Here is a 25205-nt window from a genome sequence, read left to right as displayed (position 1 = left end):
GGCACAGGTAGAAAAAAAATCATGTTTTTAAAAATATCGCTTAATTATTTTCACCTTCAACCGGACTATATAATAGTTTAAAGCTATGTTAAATGTTTTAAGCAGTATATGCATACTTAAATGTAAAATGTTTTAAGCAGTATATGCATACATAAAATGATTATGCGGCCGACAGCCTTGTTTCCGGAAGGCAAAAATAAAATAAAAAAATAATTAAAGACAAAGTTTGATTGTGGCTACCGAAGAAAGATCAAACCTTGTTGGTTTGCTCTAAGCCGTTTGGCAAAGTATCCCACGATTTAGAAGTAAAAAATGTGATAAATAATTAAAAACATTACTCTCATAATAATGTACGTTACAGGATACCATAATAACGATAATTTAAGTTCTTAAAAGTTGTTTAGCAAATTAATTTTAAACTGAATGAAAAACTTGTGCCTCTAAATAGCGACATTTAATATTTATAACTTGCTCAACAAGCTCTGAATATTTTAAGACTTATAGTTACATAATTGCATGTTAGTCCCATAACGCCGATTGGGAGGGGCTGGGCGTGACCAGTTATTACCAGGAGGCGGGACTTAGTTATCAGTGAGTTCTAGCGTTATCTCGTTCAGTGTTAAGAGCTCCTTCAACTTTTGGCAGTTACTATTTTTTAAATACTGTTTATGTTTAAATTTCTAGAACAAGTTCAATGTCATTGATGAAAAATGAATACTTTCCTTTGGGTATTAATTTTATTTATAAACATATCGTTCATTATGTCTTTGAATGGAATCATCAATTCAGAATGTAATTGTAAGTATGCAAATAGGGTCAAAAGAACTTTTCAAGATGATAATTTTTGTAATTCGACAAGTTTTTTGGACATTATGCTCAATACTAAACAACCCAACAGAAATGGCATGGAACTTATACCAGAAGGAAGTTATTTTGTAGGTACAAACAAACCATTTATTATTGCTGATGGGGAAGGACCTGAAAGAGAGGTTCATTTAAATGGTTTTTTCATTGATAAATATGAAGTAAGCAATGAGGATTTTCAACATTTTGTGAAGAGTACTGGTTATATAACAGAAGCTGAGAAATTTAATGACTCCTTTGTTTTTGATATGCTAATCAGTAACGAAATAAAATCCACCATAACTCAAGCTGTTGCAGCTGCTCCCTGGTGGTTACCTGTTAAGGGAGCTAACTGGAAGCACCCTGAAGGACCAGATTCCAATTTAAAAGGTCATTTCAAGTTTCAATTACAAATATTAATTTTTCGTTATTTTAATTCATGTATTGAATTTTAAATGTTTATAGGATCTTCATTCCTTTACTTGTCTCAAAGATTGAAGCTGACATCTAAATATTATATGTAAGATCAGAGTTGAAAACCATCTTAAGTTTAATATAACATGTTTTTCTTTTCTGCGTGTGCATTTGAACACTAATGGCAGTACTAATATTTCTTTTTAGTTTGTTAGTCATCTTTGTTTACCAAGTTCCAAATATTTTTCTGCATGATGAAATTCCGTTTTCGTTGTTTTATGGTTTAGACATGATAATCCAGTTTTGATGAGAATTTTTAACTGACTAATATTTATTAGGTAAAGTATCTAGTATTTTAAGTATCCTCCAAAAAATTATAACATTTTAGTAATGATTGTTTTTGGACAGTCAAAGGATAAATTAAAAGTGGGACACGTATTAAAAGTGAAAGTCACACATAAAATTTTATCTTAATCAAGTCAATAAAATGGATCTCAAACTTTCTCTAAAGGTAGAAACTGTGTTTATAAATAATTTTATTGACAAAATATAAATCTATAAGATTGAATAATCATTTATACAACAAGCTATTTGATTAAGTGGATGCAGGTTTTTATTTTTTGGAGAGGAAATGTCCTAAAAATCCTTTAAATAATTGTATTTGCAAAGTAGAAGTCTACAAGATTGTGCAATTATATATACTATAAGCTGTTTGATTAATTGGATGCAGGTTTTTATTTTTTGAAGAGAAGTGTCCTACATTTCATACCAACATTAATGAACTGTTCCAATACACTTGCACTAAATTAGTCATCCTTACTGATATTTAATATACAGTTTATCAACCAATTAAAAAACACAGTGCATTCGTAACTTGTGAGAAGTTTTTCTTCACATGATGGGGACCAGATCAGATGATCTGCAGTAAAAACAGGAAAGATTTTAGTTCATATATCCAGTCTCTATTCTGAAACTGGATTTGACTCATAGGTGGGCCAATTAATAATCTAATAAATGTCAATATAATTTTCTGATCAGGTCATGAAGTTATTAAGAGAGTTACACAGTCTTCAAGTAAAATTAATACACACTGTTCAACCGTTTGCTTTGAACAGCCCTGATGAAGCCCTACAAAGTGGGGAGAAACGTCGAAAAATAAATAGTTGTAAACTATTTTTTTTTTCTCCTTTGACCATAACCCTGACCATCTTCTTATATATCAATTTTTACGGTCAACTAAATATACATATATACAAAATTAATATACGTTTTAATGGAATGTAGCCCGAAGCAAATTGAAACTTTTTCAAATATTCTAAACACTTATCTGAACATCATATGTGTGAAATATTTATTTATAGTCTGAATATTTCCATTAATATAAAATCAATTTTTTTTTTTTTATAAATACATTAATATAACTTAAATTCAGGGCGAACAAGACATCCTGTTATACATGTCTCTTGGAATGATGCCACTGCATATTGTACTTGGTCTGGAAAACGGCTTCCCACTGAAGCAGAATGGGAAGTTGCATGTAGAGGAGGACTTAGGGATAGGTTGTATCCCTGGGGAAATGCTCTCACCCCAAATAACAAAACAAGGTTAGAAATGAGGTTCTTTAATTTTAATAGCTATTATTTTTCTGAGTAAATATCAATAATCTGTTAATTATGAATGATTCTTAAAAAAAATATTGATTGAATTTAGTACTTATTTTCTTTGAAATAATTTCATATCTCAACTTCATTTTTATAAATTGGTATAAATATGTATGTCTATCCTTTCCTTTTGTTAATAATTTTTCATTAATTGATCTATTTATGGATAATCAATTTGTAAAATTTTAAGTGTGAGAATGATTTTAATATATTTGAAAGGTTATAATTAAATATTTATTTCAATTAATTAATCATCTTATGAATGAACTTTATATTTTTAGAATGAATATATGGCAAGGAGAATTCCCGTTGAATAACACTAAAGAAGATGGTTATTTGTCAACATCACCTGTCGATGAATATCCCCCAAATAATTATGGCTTGTATAATATGGTTGGAAATGTTTGGGAGTGGGTTGCAGACTGGTGGGATATCAAACATATTCCAGGAAGTCTAGTATGTATTAGATTTTTTTTAATTTTAAAATATATAGTTAAAAAAGTACAGGTGAACAGTAAAAAAAAGAAAAAACTTTTGAGAAATGTCAATTTGTTATTGCCTTACATTTAGTTTAGAAGTTGAGGCTATGGATGCCGGATTGCCAATTCGTTTTTACTGTCCTTTAAAACTCTCATTTTAGAAAAAAAAAAATTTCCTGATGTCAGGTATATATGTTAACATCCATAACTATATTTTAGCCATATCCAAAGTTACTACAACTTGGAAACCTGAGTTTTTGCTTTTCCCACCCGATCAATAAAATTTTAAATAAAGAAAAACTCCTCAAATGTTATCTTATATCTCCTGGTCTAATTTGATTTTGTATGTTCACTTTGTGCTGTTTCATGTAGCTTATATGATCCTAAACCGCTCCTAAGTTTTATGTTGATGGGTAGAGTCATGTCAAAAGTCAAATATAAATGATATAATAAAATCAATTATTATTTATGTTTGATTAACATAACAAATAAAATTACTAACAATACAAATCACAATGACAGTGTACTCATATAATAAGTTATTTTTGAATTGTTTCTTTAATAAATAAAAACCACTTCTTACATACATCAACTACATACTTTTATCCCTCATAATTTCAGAAATTGTGGTTCAAATAATTTAATTGTGTCAAATCATAATAAGACAAAAATCAAATATTCTATGTTTCTGAATAAAAACTATTTAAAAAAATTATACCTTATATCTATTATAAATTAAATCTTATAAGAATGGTAGGAGACAGTACTGAGATACACCACAAATGATTAGGGAGTGTAAATGGTTTTATTATGTTTCTTTAAGATAAAGGAACAAAACTTCATAATCCCAACCTTAAAATATAAACACAATTTACATTAATTTACGAGAATCTATCATTTCATCTGTTTGTGTTTCATTATGTATACAATATATATTTATTTATCGATTTAAAAACCAAGCGAATGTAGTGATACTTTTCTTCTATAGAAAATAGAATAAAGAAATGTTAACTGTTGCCATGAACAGTAAGAGGACATTGGAAATTGCACAATGAAATCCTAGCATTGTGAAAAATAGAGAGAAAATTGATTAATATCAATGATACAAAGAAAAATTTGTAATTTATTTCATAATTTTAAATTAAGAATATCTACAAATAATTCCTTTGAAATATACGGTTATTAGATGTATTAATTAGCATTTTAATGCATTGTATTGATAAATAACATTTATTTGACAATTGTATATAATTTAAATATTTGATAATACTGGATTGTAAATTTGAATATTTGAATTAGTGCTATTCACTGGAACAGTGCTTTCTATACAAATCAAGTGCCGATTGTCGCATATCTGTTTTGATAATACACACCGACTATGAGAACTTAAATAACTTAATATTTTGTATGTATGAAGGAAATTGTTTTAAATTTAACTTAATGCTTATTTTTGAATATAAAAATGTAACAATATGATAATAAAAAAGACTTTAAAGTAGAAAGAAGTCAATAGTTTTTCGCGTTTTAGTTCTTGGAATGGAAACACGTATCTGAATTTGGATGAGAACATATATTTTTTTGAAGATGTTTTTGTTAAATTATGATAGTTATTAAAAATCAAACTTAATTACTTTGTGAGTATAAATGAAATGTGTAATGTTGAAATAAAACATAACTAATAGTCATGATCAAGTAAGAATAAATTAATTTGATACAACTCAATTAAAATGGTGAAGTGGAAATTTATTAAGAAGGCTAAAGAAGGAAACTAACTCAACTGATATAAATTTCAAATGAATTATCTACAAACAAATATTTAATGACCTTTCAAAAAGTTTATATTTTTTAAAATAGATTTATGTTTTATAATTTAAATTTTTAATTATTTTATTATATAAGAAATTGTATATCTTATGTAAATAAAATATGTTTTCTCTATATTCCAAATATTTCTGAAATCACAATGTCAATAAAGATAATTTAAAATTTAAATATAGAAATTTAATAATTTGATTAATATTTAATTAGGAAAAATTAGTATAATCTCTATTCAGTTTTTTTTTTAATGTTTTTTTCAAAATAATAAAAACTCGTTGTCAGATGCATTTTTTGTTTTAACTGTTTAAATAAACCTAATATGAGTGCACTTGAAATAGATTGAAGATTGATCTAATAAATCAATTCAATTAATTCTTTATGGATCCATTAAACTGATGTACGAGGGTAAGTCAATTATTATCTGCAATATAGTTATAAAATTGAATTGTAATCAAATACGAAACTTACTACCCTCATATGTTAAACAAAGTCAATCTGTTCACAATGAAGGTAAAATAGATAATTAAACATTTGTTTGTCCTTATTTTGTTTTAGAATAGAAAGTGAATTATTATTATTAAATGAATAAAATATTCATAATAGTAAGAAAATAACACAATATAGATTCTGGTTCTTTCAGGCTGGTCCAGAAAAAGGCACTGATAAAGTGAAAAAAGGTGGCTCTTACATGTGCCATAAAACTTACTGTTATCGACACAGATGTGCAGCTCGTGGTCAGAATACTCCTGACAGTAGTGCTGGAAATTTAGGATTTAGGTGTGCCCGTAACTCAGATTCAAAGCAACCGTGATATTCATCAATTTTAAATTTCATGTTCTATTTTAATATTTTCATTTCAATTTCCTACTTTTTTTTTATACATTAAATTGGGTCAAAGAATCATACTTCAACTTATTGACACAGAAATATTCAATAGTCAAATTAAATGTCAATTTTGGAGGATAGCATTAATAAAACATGAATAGTGGTGATTTAATTTTGGTAATAAATCAAAATGTGTTGCTTGATTTTTATGAAATGCTTGCATTTCATGAAAGTTAGAAATCTAAAAGGAAAAAAATTCATAAAAGACATTTTGGATCCCATTGCCAGTTTTAAACACTGGTATATTTTGAATATAGTCCAAGATCTCACAGAGAGATAGTCGGTCATTGATTGATGAGAACCATAATTCTAAGCCTTAGATAATTTGCATAGTCTATCTCGAAAAAATCATTAATAATACAGGAGCATTGATCCAATTCTGCTCTGATTACTAATTAATAAATTGGTAGTGTATTCATTTATTTTTTATTGATGTCATCATCAAAACTGACATTTCATTTAATACAACAAAATTATTAAAAATAGATTATACTTACTGATTTTTTTTTTTTAATTAAGCTTGTTCCCTACAAATGTTCTATTACTGTTTGAATTTCAATTGCATAATTAATTATTTGTTTTTACCAAAATAACTGGAAAAGCTCAACATTGAAATTAGGAAAAATTATGTAGCATTATTTGGAATTGGATTGTATGTTTTTTGTAAATCCTTATTTTATCTTTTTCATTAAAACATAACATAACATTCCATTAAGTTCCTATTTTAATGTATGTTGGACAAAGGGTATATTTATTTTTATTTTAATATATTGGATTATTATTGTTTTATATTTATATACGTTTTATTGGTTTAAAGTATTATTAGCTAAAGGAATTACTATCTGCTGTTAATATTTAGACTTTAGGATACCTATTTGGAAATCTTATGTGATATAGAATATAATATAAAAACAGGAGCAATTGTAAATACCAGTGTTTCAGAAAAAAATCGGGAATTTTTAAAAAGCTGGAATTTATTTATAAAGTTTTAGTTTTTTAACTTGTTGGTAGTTTTCCCATATTGTAAAAATTAGTATAAAATAACAAATGAACTATCACCCACCTACCTGTAGAGCTCAAAATATTTTTGCATGTTTTGTTATATTGTTTACTGTTTTGAGTTGTTATCAATACAATCTGCACAATTAAAGGTGAATTTAATTATACTAATGGTATTTCCAACTATTAAACCCTGTCAAAGTTAGGTAACATCAATTTGAACTGTTGTGAAATGATTAGATATTCTTGTGCTCTAAACTTGAATAAAATTAATTCTCTATACTTTGAATCAAATATTATACAGAATATCAAATTTGCATTATCTGTTTGAGGTTAGATATTGTACAGAATTAATCAGGAAAATCCAGGAATTTTATTGGATTTGTTTAGTAGACACGCTGTAAGCAATTCGGCCTGACTTTAAAAGTGTCTCAGCACTCTTTTCCATTAATAATTATATAAAATATTGTTATTTGTTTATCAAATCAACAGGGTTTGTTTTAATCATTTATTTTTATTTTGTAATGGTAAGAGAAGAGTTCTAAATGTGTTGTTTCTATTTTTTTATCATAAAATGATCAATTATCAATATATATTAAACTATTCAATAGAAAATGTTGGTTTTATTGTCATTGAAAGGACATTAAAGGCAACATTTTTGAACACTGCTTTGGGTAAAACAGTTTTTATACATATAAAACGTACATATACATATTGTATGTTGTTATATGATGATTTTTTATCAGCATTTTTACTTTTACATGCTGTTAATATTGCATTAGATTATTAGCAACTAAAAATATGGTAAAATAATAATGTTATTTTTTTTAACTAATGTATTTTGTTTTGGTTTGGCTGTCAAATTTGTACTAAGCAGAGGTTCCTTGTGACAGATATCTGTTGTGCAAGTTTGTTGCACACAAGCCAAGTAGTTGATAGTACGATCAACTATCAAACAAATGCTGATAGTACCACAGCAAATTTCAGTTTGCGTTATGTCAGTAATTGTGACATCTGCCCCTGTCACCGTGAACATGAAACCTTTATTTAGCTGAAAATTGATTCATCCATTACTCTAGAGAACATTTAGGATGTGTAAAATATATTTTCTAATGAATGGTATGAATCCTAGGTTGACTTTTTAAACCTGATTGTTTAACTATCTCTAAATATATATTATAGTAAAATTTTATAAATTATAGTTTTTAGGTTATCATTATTAATCTAAAGCTATTGCATTTTTCTTTTTGACCATGAATTAGGAAAAATGGATAATTGTTCACTGTGATTTATCACGAAAATAATTATTTGCATGGGGATCAATAAGGTTAAAATTATAATTAAAAACAAACAACAGCTTGAAATTTATTTTTTGTTACTCTAGGCAATGTTTTGTCCAAACTTCGTAGGCCATCTCCAGAGCAGTAGCGAACTGCTTCACAGATAGGCATCTTCATACAAAATGAATTGTTAGCTAATTATTATTTTTTTTGTTGATAAATTTTCACATGATTGTCATTTCTTAAAATTATTATTAACCCCACTTCTGTCATTTTATTAATTTGCATAAATTTCTTTTTATTTTAAGGCCACCAGGCCTTAGTTTCCACCATTATTAAATATACTCCAGATATTTTCAAACATCCCCTCTCAATTTGTTTTCTATTCTGTAATTAGATGAAATAAATTGGTTTGATACACATTAGTGGATTTGCACAAATAAATTACTGCATAATATAATATTGGTTAATATTTTAATTGTATAGTTATGTTTAAGTAAGTGTCTTTAATTTAATTAACATTAGTGACTATAATTAATGAATATCTTCTGGATAACAATTAAAAATATCTTTATTTAATTGCTGTACCACCGTTTCTGCTTTGACATAACATATGTAAGTTGTAATATTAATACTGTGTTTGCTAATGGTAGTTCTTTTTGATCTCATTATGTTTCTAAATACTTTTTATATTCGGTTTAAATTATGAATCATGTATTTTTTCTGTTTCATGTTAACTATATTTGAAAAATTAATGTTTGTAATTACATGTATATTATAAATTAATCTGCTTTTCTAATTTATTAATTTATTTTAATTTTTATATTGGATTAAAAAATATATTTTCAACATTGTGTATAGCAGCATGGGTCAAATACTGTGCCTAAAAATACATTTTTGAGCTTGAATTGTCTTCCAGATTTAACGTGATGTTTAGTCATTTAACAATTGTACTTAATGTTGTACTTATTTTCCTGTGATAACTTCTTTATGATAGACAGACAATATGATTTTTATATGAATTTTCTATGTTGGGCAATTAACTGTAATTATATTAATAAAGTTTGTAATGACTAAAATTAAGTTAATTTAATTGTTCCTCTTCCAATAAAAACTAATTAGACCTTTTTTTTCTATGTTTAGAAAGTTTATTTTTCGTTGAGAAATTTACTAGTGGACTGGTGTACTTGATATTGGTTAAGGTTCAATTGAAATAATTAAATTAAAAGGAGACGGTCAGAGTTGCGGTCTAGAAAAACAGAAGTAGTTTTTGACTATTTATTAATAGCCAACGTTTCGACCCACACTGCTGGTTTCATCAGGGTTGCATGATAGGTGGAGGTGATACCACATATCACCTCAGCCCTGATGAAATGGAGTGTGGGTTGGAGCATTAGCCATTATTATATAGTAAAAAACTATTTTTATTTTTATTTAGCCTAGTTGACTGAAACATTATAAAAATGTAATGCTATGTATCGAGAATACTTGGATGAAAAATAATGTAAAACAGGTAACTCTATGTAAGGCAGTCTGAACCTGGTGGCATAGAAATTGGAGAAGCTGACACTAGCTTTCTGTGAAGGAAGTCCAAGAGTTGATAGTGACTCAGTCATTGACCACAGAGTGGCTATGCTGGCGAATGCTATCATGGAATCATGGAAGCAGCCATGGATGCTGATCCTGAAACAACTAAAGAGGGTCTATTACAGGGCCAGGCATAGGCACCAGGATTGCAGGGATGAGAGAAAACCTGCACTCTGAGAAGTAACCAAGTGTAGGCACAGGGTGTATCGAAATGGTGTGCGGCAGCAAAAAAAGAAATTCTAGGAGGAATGCATAACCAAGGAATCAGAGAATCCCTGGAGTATATCGTACAGGATAAAACTGGGGAAGGTAAAGTCACTACAATTGATGGCGGCAATTAGGATTGGAGAAGTCCAGGCAACCACCCTAAAGTTATCAGAGAAGATGTTTATTGATTATATTTATCCCAGAGAGGATCCATCCCAGGATAGCTAAGTGGACAGTATGGTCAGATGCACCATGTCATTGGTCACCAGATACCAACCTATGCCTAACTTGGAACAAGTGCAACCTACAAACTACTGTGAACAGGTAGGAGCTCCAGGATAGGAGGAGATAGATGCTGCGAACCTTAAGAATAGTGCTCCCTACTTTGAGGAGGAACTGTTGAGCTTCTTGAAGGGGGCACTTCCCGAGAAAGTAGAGGTTCGCAGCCCTGAGACTACTCTACAAAGGAGGATGCAGTGAAAAGGAAAAGCTGTAGATTTAAGTCCTATATGCTTGAGGGTGTGTAGCAATGTTGAGGAGAGGACAGAGAAGTATGTATTATTAATTCTTGTCAACATACTCTCCACCTTGGAGAGCCTGTGGTGACTCCGCAGACTCCAGTGTTTGTAGGAATCTAATACCCTCAATAACCTATATTAGTTTCCTTAATAATAGGAATGTTAGGATCAGGGCTAATTACTACGATGTTGAGAGGAAAACCAAGAGAGAATGTCAGCAGGTATAAGTCCTTGAATTCCCCATGTGGAAAATAGTATTTTATGAGTTTACATCAATGACCTAGTTCTCATCGTGGCCAAGAACAGTAAAGTCGAGCTGAAGACAGAAGCAGAGAGGTGCACCAGTTTCATTGGATAGTAGTGCATAAGGAAAACATTGAGTATGGAAGCAGGCAAGACCCAGACCATACTCATAAGAGGTTCAACGTACTAGGCTCATCCTATCATCCTCGATATCCAAGAAGAAACCAGTTAAACCATGCGAGGGGGTCTCTTGAATAAGAGGAGACTTTGAGGCTATTCCTCCTCAACTTGGATAATTGAGGGAAAGAGAGACCCTGTCACTAGACGGACTTAGTAGGATAGGGGGTGAGTTTTGGGGCCTTAGGTACCCCGTCATGATGGCCATCTATGAAGGTGTGGTAACCTGAGATACATATATGAGAGTGTAGCCAAAACCTCAAGTAGAAACAAAAGAAGATTGTTTGTTCTGAGGGTCTTGAATACCTAGAGAACGGTGTTACATGAGGCAGTGAAGGAGGGTGTCATTAAATATGAAGTGAAGAGACAAGAGCTGGTAGCTAGACAAGAGACTAACTAAGGGATTCCGTGAAAGGATCAGTGAGATTCCGAACCTATAAAAGATGCTGTGGAGGACTCGATAAAGGAGTAGAACGCACGTTGGTTAGGGAGCCAGTAGAGCACTACTCTAAGGAAGTTCTTCCCCACTCTCCATGCAAGATTGTAGGCTGTGTGAATTTTTCCAGATTACTGGGTCTCACAGATCCTAACATAAATTAAAGGGATGTTTAAAAGGATCTTATTTTAACAAGCAAGTAACAACATTCCTCAGTATTTGGAACAATCATGTTAGGGGCCTATTACTGACATGGTTAATCTAAATTCTTATTTTAAAAATAACAATATAGCTATTTTTCATTTGGTAAGTAATATATTGTGTAATTTTGTTGTTATACCATAAGCTTCCCACCTAAGATTTTACAGACCAAGTACTTTCTTACTTGAGCCAGTCCTGAAGAAATTTATCATATCCAATTTAAAATTACTGAAAGTGATCCATATTAAGAAAGAAACATAAGGGTATGATTCGGTTAAAAATAAACTAAGATCAAGATGATCTACTGTTTATTGTTTTCACTCCACAATAGATCAAAAAGTCCTGTAAATGTTGAATCCAATCGGTTATTGGCAAAGTTAAAAAACAAATTTCTCTCGGATGAATGTTAATTCAGAGATTTTTAGATGAAACCATCGCTGTTGAATACTCTGCAGAGGACACTGACAAAACCATTGTCAGAAGGCATTTACCAAATATTACAAACTCTGAATGTGGTAGTAGGTGATAATTATAACAATTATTATTGCAAAAGCTCCTAGCAGCGATCGGTTTCTTTAGAAGTAAGCTCTTTGAATTTGCATATCTACTTAACAACTTGAATAATTTCTAATATGTGGTGCTTGTTTGATGCAAAATAATTTGTAATTTAAATAGTAAAAGAGTAATATTTTAGAAATGCATTATTCAGGAATTATTAGTGAAAAAAGTTTGAAATTTTGAGGTTTCCGGGATTTCCCTTGTCCCCCTCCTTCTTCAACCAACCCACATACATTACGCTGTTGGGGCTCTTATAAAGCACGAGCAGAAAATTGGTGCAGACTTCAATAAACTCTTTTTACTTGAAATCAAAGAAATTAAACAATTTTCGACATTTAATTAACCTAAAAATATTATGTTGCCTGTCCTATTCGTAATTTATAGTTTTTTTATGATTTGTCAAACACTGTTGTTATTGATTTCATGGGAATTAGTACAACACTGGAGGTCGTTGTCAGGATAAGTTAGTGTTTGGGGTGGTTAGTAAGGTTATGTTTGTGGAGTTCGGTTCATAATGGATTGATAGTTTACTTTATTTATCTAGAATGTAATTAGTAAAGATCTAATTACTCAAATTTCTTCAAAAATGTCGGAGTTGGAACTTTTGTTTTTCGACACATTTTCTCATGAAAGTAATGAGGTAATGCATTAGTTGTTAAATATTGATTTTTATTTACCCCCATGTTTGATTAATATTCTGCATTTCTGCCAATTACTCTGATTCAATGTACTCTCTAATCTATATAAGGGATTTTTCGCTTCCATATGAAGTTATTGGTTTCAATGTTCATTAGTCAATTATATAGTAGTAATTAATTTAGTTTATCTTTCATGGGCTCAAATACTGTTTACTATCCTACATTTTCAATTTGAACAATGATTTATATGTTGTTTTATGTGGAGATATATGGGAATATTTGAGTAAATTTTTCTACTCAGTATTGGTTACTCAATGAGTGACAGTTATGAAATTTTTACTACCACCAAACAAAGATGAAGTTACAATGAGTTCCTTTTATTACCTACTAAGGTTTTATACTCATTAGGCTGTATTCATTTCTAGAGCCAGATTGACATTTGTCTTAGATAATTTGAATGCTTCAGATCAATGATCTTTTTACTCTTTATTATTTTTATAATTCTCTGAAATTGAATTATTTACTAGATTAATTGTTATCAACATTGATTAGCCCTTATTTTTCACTGTGCAATTCATTTAGTATATGTAGTGTCAAGCCGAGATTATATGTAATAGCTATTAAAATTTTCTCCTGATAGATTTCAATCTATATCATATTGTAATTGTTTTAAAATGATCATAATTTTGTTTACTTTCACTTATCTATATATGAAATATATCATAAGTGGGAGTATTGTGATCATGAAAAATGTTGACAGAAATTAACATTTTGAGGTCTCCTGGGTCTAAATAACCAAGTCTTGTAAAATTGCTTGAGTATTTTAACTACCTTGCTCAAAAATGAAAAGTTGTACAAAACTGAAATTACATGTTTAGGGCAGATAAATGTATGGGATGTTACAACTTTTTTGGTAAAATTAACTTACTGGAGTTGCCACATTGTAGAACTGATTTTTCATATTTTTTTCTATATTCTCAAGGGCTCCAATGATTTTGATTAAATATGGGGTAATAATAATAATATTCTTTATTTATTCAATAACATATTATTTTAATTTATAATCATAAAATTCTTTCTTGAGACTAGCAATTTTTTACTAAATAATTCAAAACATTATCCAAATTATAGTCTCAAAACTTTTATTGTTTTTACACGTCCAACGTTTCGGCCAATTCGGCCATCCTCAGGGACAATCTTAATTCACTATGAACCATATTATTTAATCATTCCAAACACTTCATACAGGCTATTCTGCCCAGGTCAAAACATTTTTATCCAATAAGTCAAATATCCATTAAAAATACAGTCAAAAATATTTCTCATTAACCACTATCATACATAAAGGTTGTAATAAAAGTGTATGATAGTGGTTAATGAGAAATATTTTTGACTGTATTTTTAATGGATATTTGACTTATTGGATAAAAATATTTTGACCTGGGCAGAATAGCCTGTATGAAGTGTTTGGAATGATTAAATAATATGGTTCATAGTGAATTAAGATTGTCCCTGAGGATGGCCGAATTGGCCGAAACGTTGGACGTGTAAAAGCAATAAAAGTTTTGAGACTATAATTTGGATAATGTTTTGAATTATTTAGTATAAAATATTATTTTAATATGTTACTTTAGCTCCTGCAAAAAGGTGCGAAACTATTTTTATGTTACTAGAGTGTGCTGATAGTACCGGACAGTGCAAGAGGTGACCGATTCTCAACCGTTCATTTCAAAATAAATTACCTACAACTTCAACTGGGATTTTTCTCCTCTAGAGGGAATTTCTGCTGGGAAATGATCATTACATCTTATCCTCCACTACTTTTTAATTAATATAACAGTCAGGCAGTCCACTGATTGTCAATTTTGTATTTGACAGGTGCAGGCATAAATAAAAAGATAAAAAAAGTATCACACAATTTTGTTATTTAAAGTTTTTGTCAGTGTTATCAATTTACAGTGCAAAACAACCTTGTTATTATATTAAAAGATTTTCCCTCTTGAAAGGCAGTTAATATCGTCAGTTAACCTAAGTCGTCCATAGTTGGGTTGTTTGGGTTATCTTGGTACACTCAGATAAAAATGGCCTCCCATCATTTAGGGTAGCTAAAGTAAATAATTACCAAATTAGGTATATCAATGTAAATGTAGCTGGTCTTTGATATCAGATAGATTTACAAAGGTTTTATTGAAATAGTTTAACAGGGCTTAAATGCAGATTTTTTAAAAACTCCGTTAAAGTACCTTTAATTTAGTTTATTTAAAAAAATTACCTATCTCACCTTCTAAATAGTCATTAAAAATTAATAAGTATATACTATAAAAGGATTAAGGAGATAAGAGGAAAAATATTTTTTACTGGTAGAAAACATATTTCCGGAAATAATAATAGTACCTTAAATGTATTATATATTGAAAGTCAAAGATTTTAAAAACAACTATATTTTACATAGAAAACTATAGAAGGTAATGGAGAATGATGTATAATGCGTAAATAAAAGGGCTGTTCTGATCAGAGGCATAGGCAATTCTGTGTGGGCGCATTGGTTTTAGTCTGATAAATGATTTCGTCACCATGGTTATTTGGCTATTTGTTATTTAATAATGCAGAATATAAATTTTATTAAATTGGTATATTTTTATATTTCTGGATTTCTTTTATAAAGAAAAAGAAAAATGTTGAAATTGGAGTTAATTAAATTGTCATCAGAAAAGCTCATTAGGAAATTTAGTATTAAAGGTATTGCCTCGAGGATTAATATAGAAATATCTGTTGTGAAACTGGCGATGATTAATTTCAACTCTAAGTGAAAGTTGTGTGAAAGTGCTAAGTGAAAGTTGTTTGCAGATTTTTATTGTTACGCATTTTTTTTTTTAAAGATTTATCTTAACAAGTTGCAGTATATCATTTCCTGGTGATCCTGGATTCAATGCATACTTTAAAATATTTAGTTACCAGGTTGGTGTTGAATTTTGTAACAATGTTCTCATCATGGGGAGGTTGTTATTCTTGATTGATTCATGCCGTTTTTCAATTTCTGGAGCTTTTTAAATATTGCTCGATTTAACTATTTTAAAGTCTCCTCTTCCCGTTTTAAGCAAATATTTCAAAAATGATATAGGATCGTCGCTCCCGGGGGTCTTGGTGGGGCGGGTCCAGTGGGGAAGGATTGCCTTTTTTGTGTTATGATCTCCTCTTGTGAGATTATGGCATGTCGTACATCGTCTGTTGTTGTCTGTTTGAAGAGTCAGGTAAGGCTACCATGGAGGGTACCTTATTTTTGTTAAGTTGACTGACATATTTTACACATATTATATATTACATTTAGTTATAAAACAAAATCCCAAAGATATTTTAGGCAATTAATTGTGAAAATAAATAATTGTATAGGAGCTGTTAAGCTAATGATAATTTTAATGAAATCTGTGATCATCTGGTAATTGCAAAGAACACAAACTTCTCACCCACAACACACCAAAAACTTTTATTTAATATTTAGAAGTAGTTCCTTCTTTCTATAAACGCAAAGTGATGTTTTGATACTCTTTAAAATCGGACATGAATTCATCATAGTTAGCTCATTGGGATTGTGTTTTGTTAAAAAATTAAATATACTTATTTGTTACCTTTCCAATTCCTGTTTTAATATGACACTATTGAGAGTTTGTTATCTCTTTAGCAAACCCTAGTCAGAGGCTTGCAAGAATCCTATACTTATTTTTTTTTCATTATTAGAGTCATAGATCATTTTCAACCTGATCACATACGTATTTTGTTTATAATGAAAATAATCCACAGTAACTAGTGATACGATTTTGGAATACGCTAGTAGATATATATTGAATCAATACAGCTACTTATAACATGCTCTGATAATTGATGAATAACCATTTTTGGTGTGTTGTGGGTCGGAAGAAAGTGTTTTGAACATCTTTTTTCAAATAATTTTTTTTTTTTTATTTTTGATGATTATTTTAGGAAATAAATTTGGATTTGGTGCAATTCCCCAAACCTGTGTTTATCGGTGAAGTAAGAGTTATTCCTCTTGGAGCTAGAGTTCAAGCAGATTTTCCTGGTGGAGTGAGATTAGGGTAAGTTTCATTTATTTACTTTTTAATTAAATAACTTTAATTTGGATACCATACTATTTTGGGATTAGAGGAAATTGAACAGTAAAAGATTGCATCTCAATTATGCGACATTTGGTTCAAGATACATGTCACCTATTGTTAATATTATAAGTTTGACTAATAATTTTCATTTCCTTCATGTGCTGACTACCTAGAACTTACCTTTAAATTTACTTTTCTGATTACTAAAAGTAGATTTATTGTATTAAAATCTGTAAAAAACATATTTTAATTTATATTATTTAATTTCAGGGCTACAAATCCATCACAATTTAAAATTGAGTTTTTTGTAAACGATTTAAGTAAACCCAGTGCTTCAACGTTTGAAAATTTGGGATCAATTGACTACAATCAAAATGGTAACATACATTTGGAGTGTGATCATAGGGTAAGAAATCTACCGATTATCTTTTCTTAAGTAAATTTATAATACTTTATACTTTAATGTTAAAAACTATTGTTATTGTATTATTATTAGTTAGTACATAATAGTTATTATACTTATGTTATGACCTTAAAATTTTATGATTTCTTATTTTTAATAATAAACCTCTGTTATCATTACAAAAAAAGTTGTAATCCCTTCCCACACAAGTTGAGATTTTATTGTTGAGATATATAAAATCCAAAAATCAAATGAATAAATCTCTGAGGCTATGGATGTGAAATAAGTTTAATGAAATTTTTTTTTGTGATGCTTGGTTGAAAAATATTAGACACATGTCTAAGGATTCTTAGACACTTCTTATTAGAGAGGTGTCTGAGTAGTTCAAGAAAAAAATATTTTAAATAATATATACTTTTTTATATTATTGTATTCCATCTTTCCTTTCCATGTCTTTAATAGTTACTATATTCCAATTGATTTGTTTTTATGTGCAAAATAATAAAAAACTATTGTCAATTGTATTAAGTGAGTTTAAATTTATACAAAAAGCAAACATCACTGAAAGTAAAGAAGGAATTTTATTTTTTTTAAAAAAAATTGTTAGATTCATTTTTAGTATCCTCAAAAAAAATTGTATAATTTAAAGAAAACAAATTTTCTCAAAAAAATATATATTTTAGATGCTCCACTTCTCTATAAGTTAGTTTAAATTGACTAACCCATATCTTAGGTATCTGCCAAATAAATTTTTCTGAGCCAACCAGGTAAAATATTTATGTATTATTCTGCGCAAGAAAACAAATTGTTTGGTATACTATTACACCACTATGGTAAGATAACAACTCACTTTTGAATTTATTTGTAACAACTGTCCTAGCAAAGTGAGATAAATAACCCTTAAAAACTTGTCTAATATTTTTTTAACTTTGTACATTGTTTTAACTAAAAATATGTAAATCAATTTCAATGAAACTCTCTTCATATGTTTTTTATTAACTCAAATACTCTCTTACAGTCAATATTGTTGAATATGGTCTATATGTATAAATATTGCATGAGTTAATAATATACAATATATGCCTCAGACAGTAATTTAGGAATAAATCAACCACAATCTCTCTTTTTCTGGGTAGGACTTAGAACTACCTAATCGATCTTGTTGTATGAGGGTGGTTTGAAAAGTTCTCGGAATCACCGCTAGATGTCAGTGCTAGAGCAACGAGGTTCCCGCACAATAATCACACATCCTTTGTGAGTGAATATGTGGACCAGTGAGTTCAAATTTAGTCGGGAGAGCTTAGATGATGATCTGCGGCCAAAAAGTGCTATCACCCCAAAATTTATCGCAAAAGTGCATGAAAAGGTCATGGAGGATTGTCGACAAAGTGCGTGAGATTGCTGAAGCTCTAGGGATATCATCTGAACGGGTATATCACATTTTAACCAAAGAATTGGAAATGAAAAAATTATCCGCAAGATGGGTGCCTCTTGGCATTGGACCATAAACGCACCAGATAGGAAATGTCCGAACAAAATCTGACCCGTTTTCAGTGCAACCAACAAGATTTTTTGCGCCGATTTGTGACTACAGATGAAACTTGGGTCCACTACTATACCCCAGAGACAAAACAGCAGTCAAAGCAGTGGAAACATGCTGAGTCACCACCACCAAAGAAAGCAAAGGCAGTACGTTCGGTCGGAAAGGTCATGGCCTGTTTTCTAGGATGCAAAAGCCATTCGGCTGATAGATTATTTTCCTACTGGCCAATAATACGCAAACCTCCTAGACCAACTACAGGAAAAGATACGCAAAAAAGGCCTGGTATGGCAAGGAAAAAAGTCATATTTCATCAGGACAATGCCCGCCCGCACAGAAGTACTAATTGTTGTCACATCCACCTTATATACTTGATTTGGCACCATCAGACTTTCATCTCTTCCCCAAGCTGTAAATTTTCCTAGGTGGATGGAGATTTCCTACAGCGGAAGAACTGACAGACGAATTGGAGAGGTATTTCGCAGGCCTGGAGGAATCTCATTTTCGACGTGGGATCAAGGCATTGGAACATCGCTGAACCAAATGCATTAGTCTACAGGGAGATTATGTTGAAAAATAAAAGCAGTTCCACCGAGGTAGGAACTCCTTTCTAGTACATTTCGAGAACTTCTCAAACCACCCCCTTAATTTGGTATATGTTTCTTATGGGTTGACTTGAATTGTTTTAAGTCCATATTAGTAGCTACTCCTCAAAGCAGCTTGTTTGGCTTCCCTACTATGCTACAAATGTTTAGCATTATTTGTTATCAAGTAACAGAATTAAATATTCCAGACCTGAAGAGTGCATTAATTATTTCTAAATTTTGTTCTAGTATAATTAAGGAGCTCCAAATCAAAATCCATTTTTTCCATTCACTGACTTAAGTCCTTTTGCGTGGGCTTTGTAAATTATTTTTTAATTTAAATTTGAATTTTTTGGAATAGTGAAGTTTCTTGTCATTAATTAGAGAGCTTTGAAGCTGGTTTTTCTCTGAAAAATGAATTTCATTGATTAGATAAAATTTTTTTCTAAAATGGATAAAATTCATTTAGATTATAATAAATTTTAATAAGTAGAAAATTATTTTCCTAGATATTTATTAACTTTTCCTTTTAGCACATTCCTACTGATGGGCTTGTTCTGAAAGGTTGGTATACAACTATAACCCTAGCTGTCTATGGAGTTTTAACTAAAACCATCGTCACAGAACCTCAAGTTCCTCTGCAACATGAACAAGAGCTTGCAACTGCCGACTGGGTCCAACAGCATGCCCAGGTACGCAGCCTGTCTTAAGGAATATCGAAGCAGATATTTGCATTTAAGCTATGTCAATATTGCCCACCTTAACCCCTTTAATTTTAATCTATGTTTTTAATTGTTGATTTGTTATTTTTTGTTGTTATAAGATCTCAATTTTATATATGTTTTTATTTTTATTTTTTATGTTGTAAATTTCATACCTTTTGTGTGAATTTTAATGGCCCATGTGATACGATTTAATTTTTCATATAACATACCCTTACTGATCTAGTCATTTGATTAAAAAAAAAAATTAAAAAAATGAATAAATATTTATGTTGTAACCAAAGTAAATAAATTGTGATTTTAGAAAATGGAAATTTTTTGAATCCTTTATCACATGACCCTTGCTCATTTAGTAAAAATGCAAACTGTGTTAAGAATGTGTAGTGGAGCATGTTTAATGAAAAATTATATCGTGTAATATGGCCAGAAAGTGACATTTCATTTGGCTTGATAGGAAATTATAAAATCATTAGTAAAAATTTCTTTAAAAGTGAGTCTTATCAGGATAAGTATTTTTATTTTTATCCAAAAGTAATACTAACGATATAAATTAACTTTGCTTGAGAATGAAGCTAATTCTTTTATTATTAAATTTCATTTAACAAATATTAACTTTACATTTGAGATGCATATATTCTATGATTTATGATTCTTATAGTTTCTTATTGATTAAAAATATAAAATCTCTTGCTCTTAAAGCTTTGCATTCTTAACGCTTTTGCATGTCATGAAAATTTCACACCAAACCAGTCAAAAGAAAAAGAAAGCAGCAGTAGTCACATTGGAAAAGTTTCTGCAATGATGAACATAAGAAGAAATTTTAAAATATGATGAAGTACTTTGTTATTATTGTCAATAACACGGGGAAATGCACAGTTTTAATAAGAAAACCGGAATTTCTTTTAATTAATATGATCAAAGACGTATAATAAATTTATCACAAATAATTAAAAAATAGTTTTATGATGAATTAGGGAGGGAAACTTTTTTTTTTAACCCTCAGACTTAATCAGGTACTATTATAGGAATAAATATGCATGATAACAATACTCAAGAGGTGATATGTATTCCAATAAGTGAAATAATCTTGGATTTTTCAACGAGGCACTTAATGATAACTTTCCAGGAATAGATATTGTATTTGCCCGAATATAGGTCAAGGTTTTTTTTTTTCTGAAATTTTCTGTGGTAAAATTAGGGTCTAACAAGTATTCAGGGGTCTAGATCTAATCTGACTTACAATTAGGGACCAACAAGTATTCAGGACTCTAGAATTTCACTTACATTAAGGTTAGATCCAGGAAATTTTGAGTTCAACCAAACTCCTTTGGTCTTTAAAGTCATTTTGCTGTTTACTTTTGTGATGTGAAATAAAGTTTTTATTTATGTAAAGTGAATATTGTTTATGAGGAGAAGATGGTTGGGGATGTGGTCAGCAAAGATACACAAATAAACAAAACTTATTTATTTATGCTGATTTGACTTGAATTTCATGTCTGAAAAAAACAAAACAAGATAACTACCTCAATTAAGAGAACATCAAAATAAAAATAAAATAATAACAAACATACTTGGAAATATACATAGCGATAAATTAAGTAGATAGTAGTTGATATTGATAGAAGATAAATATAAAGTATAATATAATATAAAATACAATATAACAAAATTTAAGTTTTCCCCACGTTGCAGGGCTTCATCCAGGCTCAAAAAGATACAAACACTTGACATAAGTAAAAAAGTAAATGGAAAATTATAAGGGTATATAATGAAATGTAAAAATAAATAAGAAAAATAAAAGGTATATAAACAATAAATGAAAGGCAAAAATAATAACAGATAAAAAGAAGAAAGTACAAAACTAAGAGATGAAAAGGGGGATAAGAAAATGAATGAGAAAGAATTCTCTTAACTTAATTTATAGTTATGTATATTTCCAAGTTTGTTATTATTTTATTTTTATATTTTTTGAATTAAGGTTGTTATCTTGTTCTGTTTTTTCGGTCGAAATGTCGATGCAAATAGATGTTTTGTTTATTTGTCTCTGTTGTCCGCACCCATGACCATCTGATGTCAACTATTAACACCTCATTATGAATATTGTTAACTTATTATCATGCATTTTGGGGAGAGAAAAAAAAAAGAATATTCAGAAAGGTAGAGGGTATATTCAAACTGAGAATTAAGAAGGAAAACTAAGTTCTTATGGAACCAAAACAGAAGAATAGCTGATGTAAATGGGCGCAGAATTAAGAATTGTGACTACTAGCCCACTATGGTAAGTTTTAGTAGAAACAAAGATGTATGTTCTACTTTCAAAGCTTCATCATAATATTTTATGCTAGTAATCTACATGTACATAGTACCTATATGAGTAGTTTATATACATAGATGATTGACTGTATATGAATTTGAAAAAGATAGAGCTGAGGTCAGGAAGAAAAAAAAATAGTTTTCAACTATTTATTTATTGCCAACGCATTGAACCATAATGTAGCCTTTTTTCAGGGCTGATTTGATGGGTGGAGGTTTAAACAAAAAGTAAAGAATCTCCCTGCATCGCATCAGCCCATAGGAAGACCTGATCTATATTGTGGGTTGAAAAGTCAGCTATAAATAAAAAAGTTGAAAACCATTTTTCTTCTTGATCGCATCTTTAATTTTAATCCCCTACATGGTTCCCTGAAAATAATTTTCAAAATGGAGAATCGACTTTCATTCAGATTTGACCTTATATTTGAGCAAATACGGTATTCTATTGACAAACATCAAAATAAACACAATAATGAATAATAAAAAAATATGAAATTGTCACATTAATTTCAAATTGCAGTCTTTGTCCTCTTGAAACTTAGTTTAAAAATAACATGTTTAAAACTAAAGTTGTCTTCAAAAATTATTTATTTTATATTATTATATTAGGTTGTGAAACATGATAGTATTATATTTCATAGCTGAAAGCTAACTTGTATTGTTAACTGAGAAGTCTCTTAAAAAAAGATGTTTATGAGATCAAAAGAAATCCAAATTATTCAGATCTATATACAGCTTAAACACCAACTACAAAATATATTTTATGATTCCTGGAAATACTAGTCTCTTTCCTTTTCATTATCTTTGTTAACCACTAGCGTAGCATAGGGTATCTATAATTGAGTTACATCCCACTGTTCTAGCTGTAGCCCATCTTGCTTCTTACTACATTTTGCTAGCCTTAGGTTCTTTTCTGTTGATCTGTGCCATATCTCTCTGGATTTTCTTCTTCTTTCTCACTGTAAGTTCCAATGTGAGTTTTTTTATTTTATTTTTTTATGACACTTAAGTTTTCTGAAAAAGTGTCTTATTTACTTCCATATTTCACGATAGATAAGAAGCTGCTGTATGGTTCTCCAGAGATCTTCTCAGACCAGCAGATCCCCTTTATTTTTGGCAAGCAGTGATTGACAAAGATTTGAAGAGGTTCAGTAATGGTTTCAGTTACCTTTCAGGTTACCTTGCCATAGAAAAGGACTGAATTTGTATTAATGATGAACAGCCTTACTTTTATTTCTTATGTAGTTTATTGTTCTTCTATGTAGAAAATAGTTAAACAAACACCCCATGTGATTTTATGATCCAATTTATAACATTGGCCAACCAACGTGCTTAGTTGGATCACTTCTTTAGTGATCAAACCTATCAAGTAGATAAATTAGTCCACTTGTTTTAGAGTATTGAAAGGTAAAGAACAGTAGTCAAATTAATTAAAATGGGATATTTTATTCTTATATTTCTATGTGTAAATGCAACAAACAGTAATTTTACTAAGGTGGTTCTGAGTATGAAGAAGGCTAACCTTCCTAATTAGCCATGTAAAAAACCTAAGAAAGTAAATTATATATTTAAAATAAAAATATGCTCTCTAATTTAAATGAGGTACTCCTTTCTATAGAATTTAACTGAAACGACTAATTAATATCCATAGAGAATAGTTTAAGTTTTAAAAGTGAGACAATAGATGTTCTACATTATCATTCAGTTAGAAATATTTAAGTTTCTGTTATGTAACTTCACCTCTCCATGGTGTAGGTTAGCAGAGTCCCTGACCTTTTTCTCCCTGTGGGCACATTAACAGATTATCTGTTAGGTGGCGGTCAACAATTTAATTTTTTTTTCTGTATAAGTTGGGTGTTGGATATTGTTTATATTTTTAAAAACTATACCGTAATAAGTATAAAATAAGTTGAATAAAATGTTACCAACACTGTCATTCAGTTTTCGTTACTGCTAACAATGAATAAGAATAAACAAATAATGATGATTAACAGAAAATGCTAGGGTATAAATAAATTAATATTTTAAAAAAAATGCTTATATTTTCAGTTAATTAGTAAATATTAAAAAACAAAATTTACACAATATTTTATTGAAAACTTGTCAATCTCCATAAGGTAGTACAATCATGATGATAGAAAAACATAAAATAACGTGACGGCTACAATAAAAAGAGTGATATGTTTCAACAATGTATAGCATGGATAAAAATGGTTAGCCAATATACTTAATAATTTCATTATAAAAAGATTGATAATAATAATAAATCACTTTAAAAAGAGTGATATGTTTCAACAATGTATAGTAGCATGGATAAAAATTGGTTAGCCAATATACTTAATAATTTCTTTATATTCCTTTCCCCTTTCGGAAAAAGGGAATACAAAGTGCGAGATCTATGGCTTGGTTCAAGACGAGTTTTTTTTCATTCAGATTTGGATCCATCAGATTTTGGTCATGTTGGGGATGGCAAATCCTAAAGATATTCGCCTTAGGTCTTTAGAGAAATGAATACTGCTCTGAAAGGCATTCGCTGCAGATCTTGATGAAAAAATAAGGGATGGCTGAGGAGTATGGGCTCTTAATA

General features: G+C 29.7%; 2 protein-coding genes across 4 annotated transcripts in view; both read left to right on the top strand.

The window, feature by feature from the left end:
* The first annotated feature begins 570 nt into the window (after positions 1–570).
* Positions 571–9458, top strand: LOC106682886 (formylglycine-generating enzyme). Its single transcript, XM_014423995.2, has 4 exons — positions 571–1233; positions 2690–2861; positions 3200–3374; positions 5856–9458. Exons 1-4 carry the CDS (start codon positions 711–713, stop codon positions 6024–6026), a joined length of 1041 nt encoding a protein of 346 aa, XP_014279481.1. The 5' UTR covers positions 571–710; the 3' UTR covers positions 6027–9458.
* Positions 9459–12747: 3289 nt separating this feature from the next.
* vir (VIR_N domain-containing protein) overlaps positions 12748–25205 on the top strand; it is a 30524-nt gene continuing 18066 nt past the window's right edge. For all 3 annotated transcript variants that reach the window (XM_024362038.2, XM_014423975.3, XM_024362037.2), the window contains exons 1-4: positions 12748–12946; positions 16923–17035; positions 17327–17462; positions 20117–20275. In XM_024362038.2, the coding sequence (XP_024217806.1) occupies positions 12893–12946; positions 16923–17035; positions 17327–17462; positions 20117–20275 (462 nt within the window). In that variant the 5' untranslated portion in view covers positions 12748–12892. The remainder of the gene's footprint in view (positions 12947–16922; positions 17036–17326; positions 17463–20116; positions 20276–25205) is intronic.

Source organism: Halyomorpha halys, unplaced genomic scaffold (genome assembly GCF_000696795.3).
Source record: "Halyomorpha halys isolate HHAL.00 unplaced genomic scaffold, Hhal_1.1 Scaffold448.1, whole genome shotgun sequence".
Taxonomy (NCBI): Eukaryota; Metazoa; Arthropoda; class Insecta; order Hemiptera; family Pentatomidae; genus Halyomorpha; species Halyomorpha halys.
Note: the sequence above shows the minus strand (reverse complement) of the source record. Positions and strands in the feature narration are given on the sequence as shown.

What these genes read in the sequence shown, in the direction of transcription:
- LOC106682886 (XM_014423995.2), top strand. Translation starts at nt 711, where the DNA reads ATGAATACTTTCCTTTGGGTATTAATTTTATTTATAAACATATCGTTC. An exon ending in ACCAGATTCCAATTTAAAAG is followed by an intron (nt 1,234 to 2,689) that starts GTCATTTCAAGT and finishes ACTTAAATTCAG; the next exon opens with GGCGAACAAGACATCCTGTT. An exon ending in AACATATTCCAGGAAGTCTA is followed by an intron (nt 3,375 to 5,855) that starts GTATGTATTAGA and finishes TGGTTCTTTCAG; the next exon opens with GCTGGTCCAGAAAAAGGCAC.